Source organism: Penicillium canescens, assembly GCF_028828765.1.
Source record: "Penicillium canescens strain IBT 15451 chromosome Unknown utg000003l_segment0_segment0, whole genome shotgun sequence".
In the NCBI taxonomy this organism is placed as follows: Eukaryota; Fungi; Ascomycota; class Eurotiomycetes; order Eurotiales; family Aspergillaceae; genus Penicillium; species Penicillium canescens.
In genome coordinates, this window is record NW_026703965.1 from 3,942,798 (window position 1) to 3,957,560 (window position 14,763).

At 45.2% G+C, this 14,763-nt stretch overlaps 5 protein-coding genes across 5 annotated transcripts; 3 read left to right on the top strand and 2 right to left on the bottom strand.

Moving 5' to 3' along the window:
• Nucleotides 1-1,091: 1,091 nt before the first annotated feature.
• N7446_004941 (uncharacterized protein) lies at nt 1,092-3,447 on the top strand (the record flags this gene model as incomplete). The annotated part of the gene is made up of 5 exons (XM_058513689.1): nt 1,092-1,096; nt 1,151-1,221; nt 1,286-1,517; nt 1,613-2,943; nt 3,005-3,447. 5 exons carry the CDS (start codon nt 1,092-1,094, stop codon nt 3,445-3,447), a joined length of 2,082 nt encoding a protein of 693 aa, XP_058375018.1.
• Nucleotides 3,448-4,126: 679 nt separating this feature from the next.
• On the bottom strand, nt 4,127-6,170 carry N7446_004942 (uncharacterized protein; the record flags this gene model as incomplete). Its single annotated transcript, XM_058513690.1, has 2 exons — nt 4,127-5,471; nt 5,524-6,170. 2 exons carry the CDS (start codon nt 6,168-6,170, stop codon nt 4,127-4,129), a joined length of 1,992 nt encoding a protein of 663 aa, XP_058375019.1.
• A 1,228-nt stretch (nt 6,171-7,398) lies between these two features.
• N7446_004943 (glycoside hydrolase family 18 protein) lies at nt 7,399-8,717 on the top strand (the record flags this gene model as incomplete). Its single annotated transcript, XM_058513691.1, has 4 exons — nt 7,399-7,592; nt 7,649-7,673; nt 7,729-7,960; nt 8,050-8,717. 4 exons carry the CDS (start codon nt 7,399-7,401, stop codon nt 8,715-8,717), a joined length of 1,119 nt encoding a protein of 372 aa, XP_058375020.1.
• Nucleotides 8,718-9,891: 1,174 nt separating this feature from the next.
• On the bottom strand, nt 9,892-11,185 carry N7446_004944 (nucleotide sugar dehydrogenase; the record flags this gene model as incomplete). Its single annotated transcript, XM_058513692.1, has 2 exons — nt 9,892-10,683; nt 10,748-11,185. 2 exons carry the CDS (start codon nt 11,183-11,185, stop codon nt 9,892-9,894), a joined length of 1,230 nt encoding a protein of 409 aa, XP_058375021.1.
• Nucleotides 11,186-13,269: 2,084 nt separating this feature from the next.
• Nucleotides 13,270-14,479, top strand: N7446_004945 (uncharacterized protein; the record flags this gene model as incomplete). The annotated part of the gene is made up of 3 exons (XM_058513693.1): nt 13,270-13,461; nt 13,558-14,115; nt 14,186-14,479. 3 exons carry the CDS (start codon nt 13,270-13,272, stop codon nt 14,477-14,479), a joined length of 1,044 nt encoding a protein of 347 aa, XP_058375022.1.
• Nucleotides 14,480-14,763: the final 284 nt, after the last annotated feature.

Here is a 14,763-nt window from a genome sequence, read left to right on the forward strand (position 1 = left end):
ATTCTGGGGGCATTAGCATTGCCAAGAAATTGATGTATTTTTACGATTAATGCATTGGAAATACAATTACTGCATGAGACCTAATCGGGTTTAGTGAGCGTAGGTAGGGTCCGAACACTTGTCGAAAGACCTTGGGAAAGCTGCATCGGACTGCAATAGAGCTATACAATACAATACAATACAACAATACAACACTTACTATGGGGTCCTTTTAGTTGTGCCCATTCTTTATTAGTGCGAGTTGTAGACTCCTACTTTAAGGCATAAACATATTTCATATGCGAGCTGGCCACCTAAAGACACCACCTTAAATGCGAGATTTGACGACCCTATATGTCGGCAACCAACCCTATGGATATTAGAACTAGTATCTTAATATGGCAAGAATAGGAAGCTAGCAGAGTTTGATAAAACAAAGTTACAATTAATGATACAGTAAATTGGGATGTATTTTTGCCTTTCCACCTTAATATACATATCTCGGCCACCGGTGTCTTCAGATCATCAGAGACTTCTAAAAGATGAATAACTACCTGCCTATAATATGAGTGCGTCAATCACTATAACCATATTAGGGATCGAGAAAGCGGACGAACCTAAGTCTAGTAGAGGTCGAAATATATTTTGTAAACTGTTGTTTAGCCCTTTCGTTGCGATGTTAGAGCCAATTGCTTTTCGAATACCAGGATTTTTTTAGGGAATACTAGGCTTGGCCGCTCACAATGGGCCGACCTAGACTGACTCTCGGGAATTGATTTTCACAGTTGTGCCAAGACCTTTGTTTCTTACTTTTGCTTTTCAAAGTGGTCATGTTGCTTGATGATAATTTGCTGAGTCACGGTCCACCACGGTTCAACTGACGGGAAATCTCTGGTGCCACCCAGACCTGACCGCAAACTTTATCCGCATGCGGACATGACCCAAATTACGATTAATGTCTCTCTCTATACCGGGTTCCATGGATAAACAGGTATACGGTTTTGACTAGGAAGCAAAGGTATATATTTAGTGATGGGATTCTAAAGCCCATTCACATGGCTCAAAGCTGAAAATCAGTCTCTGTATTGTACATGAAACTATAATCAACGGCAATGTGGTATTTCTATCCATTCCCCTACCTACTTATGGAAATAATACTAACCCGTTCTAGTGGGATTTTCGGTTACGTCAATTATTCTACTGAGAAAGACCGCAGGTATATTCTCAATGTCCTTCTCAATGGTGAGAGGCTATCGTGATATTTCTCGAGTATGATTGTCACCTCACTGAACATTTATCGTGAAAGGTCTCAGTAGGCTTGAGTATCGGGGTTATGACTCGTCAGGGTTACTTGTGGATGGTGACAATGGGCAAGATGTTTTGGTGTTCAAAGAGGTTGGAAAGGTCACAAAGCTGAGGGGACTTATTGAGAGCTCCCGGCCAAATATGGAGAAGACTTTCCAGACCCATGTTGGAATCGCTCACACAAGATGGGCAACTCACGGCCCACCTTCACGCGTGAACTGTCATCCTCACCGGTAAGCATATGACCCGTACATATCGCAGTGTTAACTATTACTTTGGACGGCTCCCTCGTTTTCCCATTTATTGCTAATAATTATCGGAATTGCAGGTCAGATAATACATGGGAGTTCGCGGTCGTTCATAATGGCATCATCACCAACTATAAAGAGCTCAGAGCTTCGCTTCTCGGGGAAGGATACACATTTGAGACCGAGACGGATACCGAATGTATTTCCAAACTGGCCAAGTATATCCGTAATCAACAGCCAGAAATCGGATTTGTTGAGTTAGTCAAGACTGTTGTGGGGAGGCTTCACGGGTCTTTCGGTATCCTTGTCAAGTCAGTTTCCTATCCACAGGAGATTATTGCCGCCCGAAAAGGCTCGCCCCTCCTTATCGGTGTTCGCCTCACCAATGATATCGAGGCCGACGTTATTCATATTAAAAGTGTTATTAAAAGAGACTCTCTGAACACGCCATTAACGAATGGTTGCAAAAGTGCATCTGCATCGCATGGAAAATACTCTTTGCCGCCAAATCCTACCGAATTCTTCCTTTCCTCCGACGCGTCAGCTATTGTTGAACATACCAAACAAGTAATCTACCTGGAAGACGACGACATTGCCCACATATGTGCGGGGCAATTGAATATTGTGAGGAGCACAGATGACAAGTTTGGCTGCATATGGAACGTTCAGACCATTGACTTGCAGCTACAAGACATTATGAAAGGCAGCTATAATCACTTCATGCAGAAAGAGATTTTTGAGCAGCCTGAAGCGGTTGCTAACACTATGCGTGGCAGGTTGGATGTTCCGCACAAGAGGATTACGCTAGGGTGTGTTAATGACTATCTTCCTGCCATTCGCAGAGGTAGACGCATTCTATTCATTGCGTGTGGAACAAGCTATCATGCATGCATGGCCGTGAGAGGAACATTTGAGAGTTTGGTGGAGATTCCTACGGTTGTCGAAGTAGCATCAGACTTCCTGGACCGCAGAGCCCCTATATTTCATGACGATACTTGTGTTTTTGTTTCACAGTCTGGAGAAACAGCAGACTGCCTTCTAGCTCTGAAGTACTGCCTAGAACGAGGGGCGTTAACTCTTGGCATTGTCAACTGCGTCGGGTCCTCCGTCTCGAGGCTTACCCAGTGTGTTATGCACATTAATGCCGGTCCAGAAATTGGCGTTGCATCCACAAAAGCATACACATCGCAGTTTGTTGCAATGACTATGCTTGGGTTGGCTTTAAGCGAGGACGATATCTCCAAGGAGATGTGGCGAGAGGAAATCATGCAAGCACTCGCACAGTTGCCAGCCCAAATCGATGAAGCTCTCAAACTCGAAAAGCAGATCAAAGGCATCTGCGACACTCTTCAAGCTCAGAACAATATCCTGCTGTGGGGACGGGGAAGTCAGTTTGCTACAGCGCTAGAAGGTGCGCACAGCTTAGTCTCAGCTATGGACCGGTGGCTGCATACTGAATATTCTGTTGGCAGGCGCTCTTAAAATGAAAGAGATATCATATATCCACTGCGAGGCGGTCATGCCTCGAGACACACACTACCATTGTCTTACAACGGCCGAGAAAAGAATACCAATCATCATGGTCCTTACCCAAGATACATCTTCTCAGGCTGCGGAAGTTTACAAACAAGGTAGTCATACCCCCTGTAGGTTCCAATACCAAACGATGCTGACGTTGCCCCTTGGATATCTAGTTCGAGCGCATGGTGATCGACCCCTGGTGATTTGTAATGCCAATAAAAAATGCTTGCGCGGCTCGAAAGCGGAGAGAATAGAAGTCCCCACGACAGTCGATGCTCTGCAAGGCATTTTGAACGTTATCCCACTGCAACTAATGGCCTACTGGCTGGCTGTTAGGAAAGGGCTCAATGTCGACTGTCCGCGTAATTTAGCCAAGTCTGTAACTGTGGAGTAGGCATGTTGTTTTTAAATATGCAGTGTTAGTAGCTGCAACACCGGAACTGCGACGAGGGATGAGCAACTTTCATGTCCACCAATTTTGTATGCGGTGCTTGTTATGGGTTATGGGCTTCCAGTGAGGCTAGTTATTGATCGAAATGGCTACATGAGATCCTCTGAGGAGGAATTTTGAATGTTCCATGTCCCTTGTGGTCAAGTTGGATATTTGGATCATGTTCAACACTTGACTTTTTCATGAATTTTATGGCTGACTCTGTATAAAAACTAAAGAACATTATGCGAAAGAAGATTATGCAACCAGCTGAGCTTCCCGGGTGCCATCTTGTAACCCCATCTCGGCCGTATTATCTGTATCAGCATATGAATGCCTTCCGATGGTCTCTTCCGCGCATATCCTCCTGGTCTTTCCCCACTCAAACGAGTCCATGTGGTAAGATGCATAGAAAAGTATAAGGATATTGATGAATGGCCCACAGAAAATGTAAAGGACACAACCGGCTAAGTATTGAAGCCGAGCAAGTATGCCTAGAGGGATCCAAATGACAATGCATATATAATATATTAATGGAATAAGCATCAGAGTGGCGAAGGAAAATATAATCCACCATGAGACGACTGCCAAACCACAGCGTAAGTCTCATCATTCACAGCACCTGAGGATTTGGGAGGGGCTATTACTCACAGAAACATGCATAAATCAAGCAAGCAAGGCAAGCAAGGATAAATATGTTGAGGAACCATGTCCATACGTTGCAGAAGGCCAGGACACGTTCAAACCACTGGATGCCCCGTGATGTCACGAGCATGAGATCGTTCGAAGTCGCCCCCAGCGTCCATCGCTTGCGCTGGGAAAGAAATATAGGTACGGAATCGGGAACGGCAGTGTATGCATGGGCTCTCAGAGCCTGTCGAGTTTGGGCATTCGAACGAGCAGACAGCATCAAGCATACATGGTTGCGGTCCTCACTAGCAGTGGCCCGTATCTGCCTTAGCAATCCATCGGTCGGCTTGGGGTAATACCCGAATAAATTGATCAAAACCTGGTCACCACACGTCGTCTCACAAACCTTCAGCAGCTGGCAACATCCAGGCAGACATGACACCTTCTTAGTGGCAATGGATTGGTGCATTCGGCGCAGACCTTGCGATATGGTATATTCAGTAGACTGATACAGTCGCAAAAAGTTCCAATTGTAGCCTTGGAAGTCAACAGAGACATAGCCGGATACGCCAACCGTATATTGATAGCTTTGGATAAGGGAACTCGTTAGCAAATGTGTGCATAGCAAAATCTGCGATCGGGACCCTAACCGGCTCTCTTTTAATAGCTCAGCCACGCACAATTCGTCGAAATATGTATCTGCGTCCATACCAACCAGACAGCATGCCTTTTTGATTCCGCAGTCGTTGATTAGGAAGGAGGATAGCTCCGAAAATAGGCTTTGTGATAGGCGTGTCTGTGGATTTTCAGCTCGAATATTAAAGTTATAGAGAAAAGTCCGTGCGAGGATCAGCGCGTCTCGTTTTCCTTGATTAAAATCCTTGAGGATTGCAATGTACGGAAGATCTTTGTAGGTTCCTTTTTGGATGGTGATATCCATTTCTTGTTGGTCCCACGCGAGATATGCGGCCGTTATTCTCCGGCGAAAGGTGCGGATCACAAGAATATCCTGTGATAGGGTATCTGCCGTGGTTTTCTGCATCCCTTCTCCCCGGACCTTTCCATCGCAGATGATGATCAGAGACCGTTTGTGTCCCTCGATCTCACGTTGCCGTGCAAGAGAATCCAAAGACTTGGTCAATTCTTCGCGAGTCTCATTATAGCATGGAAGCAAGTAAACAATTGTCTCAGGGCGGGCTGGTAATTCGCGTTCTTCTGGAAGGAGGAACTTGTGTTTCACAGTGAAAACCAAGATTGAGAATACCATGATACAGTTAAGGACGAGTGCCAAAGCCACAAAGGGAATAAAAACGTAGAAGTAAGCAGCCCATCGCCAAACAGCAAAGATTAAGAAGGTGCTGAGAAAGTGTCAGTGCCGGTATTAATGGAACACTTGATGAATTAACTCACTTTATTGACAATTGGCTGACTTGGACAGCATTTTTTTGCATCCTCCTTTTTTGCTTTCCAGCCTTGACCAAATCATGTTCAGGTTCCGCCAGTCGAGGAGTTACAACTTGACTTGACGTCCAGTCCGTTCGCTCCCCTATCATCATCTCCGGGCTTTGTCGACCGTTGGGGCGTGAAAAATTTGGTGATGGAGTGCGTACTGTGTGGTTTACTGCTCTTGGTTCATAGAATGGTCTAGTGACGTCTTTGTGGATGTCCTCGCTGGGCCGATCTATACCTTTCGGCCTAGTCGCCTCGCCTGGAAGGCCCGGATGAGACTCCAAATGCACCCGCTTATCGACGTTGGCTACACAGCGTCCAGCTGTACCTTCAGGTAGACTGTGAGGTTCTGCTCGGCCAATTCGTCCTCCTGGGAAGGCCTGTTCTGGGACTCTTGGTATCGTGAATTTTGCCAAATGTAACTTCGGAGGTATCGAAGGTGTCTGGAAGTTCTGAAAGTCTCTACTAGCAGCAGCGATGGGCGCATCTGCACGAATGACAGATTCGGATAGATCTAAAAGCTTATTGCGCACATCTGGCGATCCCGCCTTCTCAACGACGCCCGTAGCCTTATTCCCTCTAGGAACAGCTTCAGAACGAGCAGACATGACGCCTGGAATCGTAGATGGTTGAGCTGGGTGAAGAATAGTGACTTAATGAAAGCTGCAAACACAATTCGCTCGCTCGGAGTTATGGTTATTTTCCGAATATATTGGTAAATTTTGGCCATAGTCGGGAAGAAACCCCGCAGATTGTAATTTTGGTGAATCTTGGATCTCCAAGGTTGTAAGTTTGGTTCATAATTTTCAATTTAACTTTTAACTTTGATTAACTTTCGATCTACTTTTCGATTAAACTTTGATCTAACTTTGATTCCATGTTTTTTATTTTTATTTTTTTATTTTTATTTTTTTCCCGGCTCTCTATTTGCTGGATCAATCAATCAATCAATCAATCAAAAAACTACTAGCCTGTTGGAGTCTAACTAGTATCGTAATGGCCATGCAGGCGCTTCGGTTCAACAAGAACTCGTAATCCGTCCGCCTGATGCTCCCGCAGTACAGAAACAGAGCTGATTCCCAAAGAGTGGAAGACCAGCTCGGATACGGTAAATCCAACCAATAACCCATAGAAAACGCAGTACAAATGAGATTCAATAAATGCAAGGAATGCGTGGATTGCACCATCCACCTCCCCTGTCCTCTCCTCATGTTATCACTTCCTACCCCGTAAAACCTCCTTAGTAGTCATGTGAGATCAGACTCCATTTCTAAGACAAGCTTCATCCTCAATTTGATGCTTTTCGGTGTCGATCAACTGACCAATTGTAGCAGATGTCATATTGGAAGAGTTGGCTGAGGCTCTCTCTTTCCTCAGGCGTTGTGTAGTTCCGTGGTGTGTACCCAGCCTCATCGGGACGCTATTTGCTGGATATCACTATCGTTGGAGGGTACTTGTCATCTGAATTTGCTCAGGCCCTTTCATCCGATTCCGGCCGAATCTTGAGCTTGGTAGAATGAACGCATGTTTGCCAGCCATTTTCGAGCCCCGCGGGCTGAGTGGAAATGAGAACCTAGCAGCGATCACGCCACGAAAGACTTGTCTAGGCCATCGAGAAGATTGATGTGTATGCTGGTACTGCCGTGAACTGGGCCAACGCCGGGAGACTTGGCATGCGTGAAAAACATATCATTGATAACAGGCTACAATACTTTCATCAGCAGCTCATTACCAACTATGAATGAAAGAAGTATTGCATGGAACCCAGCCCAGCTCCCGCATCCGTTTGCTGAATGTGAGATCTCTATATTGGTCTTCGTCAAGTAGTAACTGAATATGTCGCATTCGTCCCTTCACCACCGACCTCAATTTCTCTCCTACCTGAAGGATCGACTTCGGCGGGACGGCAGTTCGAGCAGGTTCGAATATATCAACGCCGCCTACTACCCCAGCTGGCGGGTCTATCGCGGGCAGCTACCATCTTCTCTAAACCTGAGAATCATATCACATGTTTTCTATGCGTTTTTAAGGTACGTTATGCAACACTCGCCGTTGGCCAATTTTGTTAATTGCTTTTGTTACATAGAGCTCACGAGGATGGAACAATCTATGTAAGACCGAAATCCGCTGGCTTCTAAGTCTGAAAAGGCTAAATTTAAACTCTAGTTCCTGGATGAACATGCGGATACTCAGATCAGGGTGAACGGGGAAAGCGGTTGCCTCAACGCCTTTAAGAAGCTGAAGAAGGAGAACCCTCACCTGAAAATTATCCTATCTGTCGGCGGCAGCAGTGGCAGCTCGACCTTCCCTGCGTTCGCAGCACAAGAAGCGTCCCGACGCACATTCGCATCAACTTCGAGACAAGTAGTTGAAAGATATGGTTTCGACGGCATTGATGGTATGTCACAACGTCTCAGCCCGAATGCCAATTCCAAATATGTCTATCAACCGCAAGGGAATATAAGCTGAATAGAATGCATTCATTAGTTGATTGGGAGCATCCGTCCAACCCCAAGCAGGGAGAGGACTACGTGAAGCTGTTGTCCACCCTACGGGAATACCTTCCCTCACCCCGGTTCCTATTGACCTCAGCATTACCAGTGGGAGAATGGTGTCTGAGTAACATCGATCTTCGTGCAACCTCACAGCATTGCGACTTCATAAACCTGATGACCTATGATTTCGCAGGCAGCTGGACGGAGCTCTCTGGCCATCAGGCTCAGCTAACGAGCCCGCCAAATCCGCCTAACGCCTTTGCTAGACGGTCTGTCGAGAACGGAGTCGACTATCTACAAGCCCACGGTGTCTCATCAGGGAAGACCCTGATCGGTATCCCTGTATATGGGCGCTCTTTCCTGGGAGTAACTGGAACTGGTCAACCATTCACAGGACATGGAGGCGAGGATGGGATCTTCGAATATAAGGACCTTCCAAGACCAGGAACTCAGGAAAATATTGATATGGAACGATGCGCAGCATTTTGTGTCGGAGGCGACGGTGGTTTCGTCACTTATGATAACCCCGAAACGGTCCAAATGAAGGCAAAGTATGTGAAGGACCATAAAATAGCAGGTCTGTTCTATTGGACAGGGACATTTGATGCGGACCCTCCGCGGAGCTTGGTGGCAACCGGATATAAGTATTTGAACTCGTGACTTCGTACCGAGCGCTATCACGAACAAAAGTGAAAAATTGCACTGCGGACCAAATTGAACCTAACAACAAATTGGCAAGCGAATTACTTGAATTTACTTTACGTTATCTCAGTCTCTAACTAAAAATTAGGATTAGAGCTTAGTATAGCATGTACATTTTCATTTGCCCTTAAAATTTTGATATTGTATGTAACTTATTAGTATTAGTTGTATAAGTAGGTATTTAGTAATAAGATGTGACCTTGCGGTTTCAAGTTTTGAAATTGCTTTGCATTTTAGTATGACCTAAGCCCAAAATGTTCCACTGCTTTCAACAAATTAACTATATCAGGTGCATAGCGAGGTAATCTACAGAGCAATGGGTTAATTTGCTGGCTGGGATCCAGAAACATTAGTAAAATAATCATTTGTAGTTGAGGTTTATGTAGGCCCTAACCTCTAATATGAAACTAGGTTACTATACTCACTCCTAGGCAATATGGTCTGCCTTTGCTTCTCCTGTCTGACTTGCCACTAACTTAGGCCATGACCAACTCAAATTAAGTATGATGCCCTATATAATTGACCTTAAACTCTACCCTGGTAAGGTACTTATGGTTCAATTACCGGAGCTGTTCTAATGAAAAGCTGCAACACGCTAATAACGGAACTGGTAAGCGAGCCGCTACTTGATGATCTGACCTGCTTTTGAGCCCCGAAATTTGCAATTCTAAATAATAAAGCACTTGTTGCTAATTTAATTAGGATACAAGGGGTTACAATGTCCCATATTATAACAATTACTGCAATGCAGTTAGGGCCTGTGTACGTAGTTAAAATGGGGGTATAACTTGATCTTTGGTATAGAATCCTGCATTACTAGGCCTCTTAAATATAGGGGCCCTTTGTGCTCCGTTCCACATCTAGAACACCTTTCTGTTTAAAGGTTCTCCTTTGTATATGCCGGTAATCATGGTTTTCTTTGGCAAGAAGAGCAGTGGTATTCAAACTATTTCAACCCCTTTAACAAATTCATGTAAAGTTATTTCCGGGTGTATACTTCACATCTCCACGTTTTCTCCCCATGTCGTACTTCATCAATGTCAATCTGTGAATGCAGCCTTTTAATCAATCATAATATAAAACAAGAAGCTGGGGCCCATAATCACGTATGATATCGCGAGGGAAATAATTATTACGCACAACACATGATCAGGCGGACCCCCTCTAAGTCACCAAGGAGGGCACAATCTAAGTTGTCCTGTTTCATTGCGACGATAATCATGTCGAACTGCTCCAATCGCTGCTTATGCCACTCCTTGGACTCATCCAACCGAGTCACATTGGGGACAGGGATCGATTGGACAAGGGGGTCTGCAAATGTGACATTTGCTTTCCAATGCGTCATAATGTGCTGGATCAGGGCTACTCCGGGCGAAAAGGTAATCGAAGACTGGCCAGGCTTGAAAGCGACTCCGACAACGAGTATACTGGGGTTCAGGCGTGAGAAGCCGTTCCGTTCCGGGCGCGACTCCCAATAAGAGTCCATGATTTGGTCCGCGATTACACGTGGTCGATTCCATGTGTTCTCGGTGGCAGCTTTTAACAAAGGAAATTTTCCATTAAGGAAAAGGTAATAAGGATTGATAGGAATACAACTTCCTCCGGCACCAATACCTGGAACAATAGGACAATAGCCGAACGGTTTTGTTGCCGCAGCAGAGGACACCTCAAATGGGTCAATGTTATGGACAGCACAAGCGTCAGCCATTTCGTTAGCGTAGGCAATGCAGACCATCCGTTGGCAGTTCTCGTACAGCTTAGTCATCTCTGCGACTTCAGGAGTTGATACATTGACCAAATTTGCGAAGATGCTGCTATAGAGTGACTCGATGCTGGCCAAAGATCCAGGGGAAATATCGTCAAGGCCGGATATGACCTTTGGGATCCCCTGGGATGGTGGATCGGTTCGTCCCGGGTCCACTCGCTGATACCGTTGGCTTAGTATTCTTGCCCAGGGAAGAATGCTTGTTCGGGGGATTGTTACTCACCTCGGGGGACATGCCTCCCTTAAGTGCCTTCGTAACTAGGAGGGGTCCTAGGAGCTTTCTCGTCATCCCAACGGCAACCGAACTTTCTATCACAACAGTGGCTTCTCTCTGCGCATATCGTCCAACCGTATCAAGGGCTGCGTGGAGCGGGGAAATATCAACCTCCTTACCCCCATACGAGAGGCCAGTAGGCACGGCAACCAGAAAGTGGGTGGCGTTCACCAGCTGGGCAGCGTCCGTTGAGCAGATAATATTGGGCTCTCTCCCTACCAGGGAGGCAATGTCCTTGATGCGATCTTCGCGAATGTCGAAGGCAATGGTTTTATACTTCTGGCCAAATATTGTAACAAGCTGAAATCCAATGTACCCGGTCCCGATGACGGCTACCACGGGGCTCTTGGACTGACCTCCATGGGCTGGGAGAATCATCTCACCCATTGACGGAAGAGGAGAAGCATTAAATTCAACGTCGCAAAGGCAACCTGTTGAGACCATATCACAGTCAACTGCTGCATTTTCGATAAAGTGCCGACGAGTACTATTATGGTGCGAAGTATAGGGAAAACTTCGTGGAGAACAGCGTCTTCGAGACAGTGCCTGCACATAGTTTTGGGGGTTCTTAAGTGCAGAAAGGCCCTGAGATTCTGAAGCCTCTGAATGCAGCATTCCGGGAAGCTCTGCTATTGTGAAGTATTCCTCGCGATTTGCTTCGGGGGAAATTTTAAATGTAAATTATTTTTGTGTACAGTCATATCAGCCCCGTCATGATGTTTAATTAATACCCAGATTTAGGGATGCTCGATCTTATCAAGAGCGTAGTTATGATACCGTAAAATCCAATATTATCAGTAAAATGAAAGCACAAACGCAACGTCCCAAGGCTCGGGGGTCCTAGAACACTGGGTGACGACTGCATATTGTAGTATCAATCGCGCTCCGCTAGGGCATAGACCAAACATCATCACTATGAAAGTGAGGCAGGAAAAAAAATTATACTCCGGGTGTCACTTCCGGGACAATAACACTATGTAAGACTTTCGTATCAAGCCATGTCTCCGTTGGGTACGGGAGCCGACTGTGACCTACCCTGGCCATCGAAGTGGGGATCCGATAAGGTTTCAGGGTCCCATGGCCTATACATCCCGTGGAAGTCCCGCCATCGGATTGCCAACGGGAGTAGGCATGACTGTCCATGGGAATGTAAATAGTACAAACAGAGAAATTCAAGACAAACATAATTTGGGCGGCTTTGGGCTGTTTTTGGGTATTTGTGTTTCAATGAAAGGCAAAAACTTCAAATTCGTTTCACTTCACATTTTAATGATTCATAACTTGATTCTTTATATTTTCATAAATTCAGAATACTCAGACTAATAATAACGTACATGATAAGGAGTGAGACACCACAAAACCCATAGTAAATACGATACTTTACTTGAGGGTAGTTGATTGTGCCGCAGACCTTAGGAGTGGCACAACAGCGACGGCGGTGAGTGAGGAGGATTGTGGTTGGCCAGTTAGTAGTTTTGTTGTTGTCATTAGCTCGCCTCTCCCTCCTTCTCTTCTCTAATTGAATGTCTTCGGACGAATGGACCCTTATTTCTTGCTAGACTTGCCGCTCACATCTTACATAAACTTTTAAGTAAAGCAAATTATGATATAACCCTGGTACAAATAGGCTTGTAATTTTGGTCCATAAGATAAATATAGGGCTCTGTTACAACCACACCCACTTATCGCACCACACCCCTTTGGGTCTGACCACTCCCTCTTCCCTTTTGGAAATATATAATTATGATTATATGACTGTATTACTTGCCACGCTAAACACCTTCGTACCTGTGACTGTAAAAACAACCACCGCTTTATTTTGATCGTACAATTTTAGTGAAATAGTTCACCGTAGTGCCTAAACCGGCTGTAAATTAACAGTAATTTATTGTGTTTACCAAGCATCTTTGCTTTGGAGTTCTTTTTAGTCCCATGGGAAATGTGAAGGTCTAGTTCTTGGCGGGGGCTACAGCCATACGAAGTCATACGAATAAAGTAAACTCTAATCTGTATAGACTAAGCTTGATCTTAATCAATACTGGTCGGAAGACTGAAGTGTCATGAGAAATGGTGTCCTAGGGATATTGCCATCGTCATTTCAACCTTAATTGCGAGGCATACTGCGATCTAGACTCAGAAAATAAGAGGTCATATGAACGTTTCAATCATGTGCAGCAGATTCCTTGTAGTTCTAGGTGACTGATCGACCCTACGTGAGCAGATTACCAACAATGTGAGTACAAATACAAGGTTTTGTGAGTCTAGACCTACCCTTTGACCAAGTTGCCAGAAAGGATGTCATGCAATACGACTCTGATATTTTCGTCTGGCCACATATCAGACCTTGCAGTGTATATAGCAAACCCCGGATGGGTGACTGCTAGCCACATTATATCTTACAGATGCTTAACCGTGAAGGTATTTGTGAAAACAGCCTTTCCAATACATTTTCAGAACCGACACCTCCCAATATGTTTTTCGACATTACCATTTCCCATTCACTAGTTGCCATCCTTATGCATCTAATCACAAATGGTGCGTACGCTTTTGAAAATAATATTGCTAGTTCCGCAAGACTCGAAATGCGGAAAGGCCCGGTGCGACTCTGTGGTGTTCAGAACTCTCGGATATCGTGCCCAGACGGCTTCTGTTGCTCTGAGGATGTACGTTCGTTTCCTTTAGATATAATCGCGTTTCCTTTTTATCACCCCAAGTCTACAATATGACTATACGCAATTGCCTAACATTTATACTTCTAGGGCCATTGTGGAAAGGGTCGCCACTATTGTGACTCTCCTCAATGTCAATTCCAATATGGATCTGCCTGTGATGCGAACAAAATCCCAAACGGCACTACTACCTTCACAACGCCTCGTCCAAAATTCGGAAATGTTGCTTATGGAGGCGCTGGAATCCATAACTGCACCGTTCCAGGAACAGTTGCACTAACCTTTGATGACGGACCCTCCAATTACACTTCTCTTCTCCTAGATATCCTGAAAAAGAGTAACGTGACGGCCACCTTTTTCTTGACGAACGTTGCCCGAGGAAAGTACGAGTTTGACAACCAAAGTGCAGAATTCGCTAAAGTTGTACGACGGATGCATGCCGATGGTCACCAGCTAGGGAGCCACACGTGGAGCCATGAAGACCTGTCGAGTCTCTCTCACGAAGAGCGTGTGCAGGAAATGGTCAAGAACGAGATGGCTTTCCGAAATCTCTTTGGATTCTTTCCGACGTACATGCGTCCTCCATATGGAGATTGCACTTCGAAGAGTAACTGCACGGAGGACATTGCTAAGTTAGGGTATCACATTGTAAATTCCCCCATTCTTGTTATGATCGCCACTGGTATGATTGTTCCTAAATCTAATCCTCGATTTCCAGATATATTGGAATCTTTATACCCAGGATCTGAAGAACAAATCTCCAGAGCGTATTCAGAACTCAAAGAACATTGTCGAAAATGCATTTCAGGACTGCAAACCATCAACTTGCAGTCACATCGTTTACGGCCATGATACTGAATACCAGACCGCTAATCTCACAGAATATATTATACACCAAATTCAGGCCAAAGGATACAAAGCCGTCACTATTGGAGAATGCCTTTCTGATCCTGCAGTTAATTGGTATCGAAATGCGACGACAGGAAAACAAGTGGCTTCAAAGAAGCCATAATAACATACAAACCCGGGGTTCATGAGGCACCTTGATCGCAGGCTCCCTTGAGTTGTAGCCGTGATGAACGGCAATTCCTTCTTTTGATTCACATGTTTTAGGATGTAATATCTTGAAGTCAATGCATTCCCTGGTTTCTTGTTAGCTTCCGTAGCTTTGGTCCTACCCCACGGAGGTACCTGAAGCCTGGCAGACTCTAGGTTAAGGGTTCCCTCAACTATAGGAGGAAAGGTTGGGTCGTACTCCTAGCTCCAGGTTCTTCTCGTCGCTAGACTCCTAAGGCC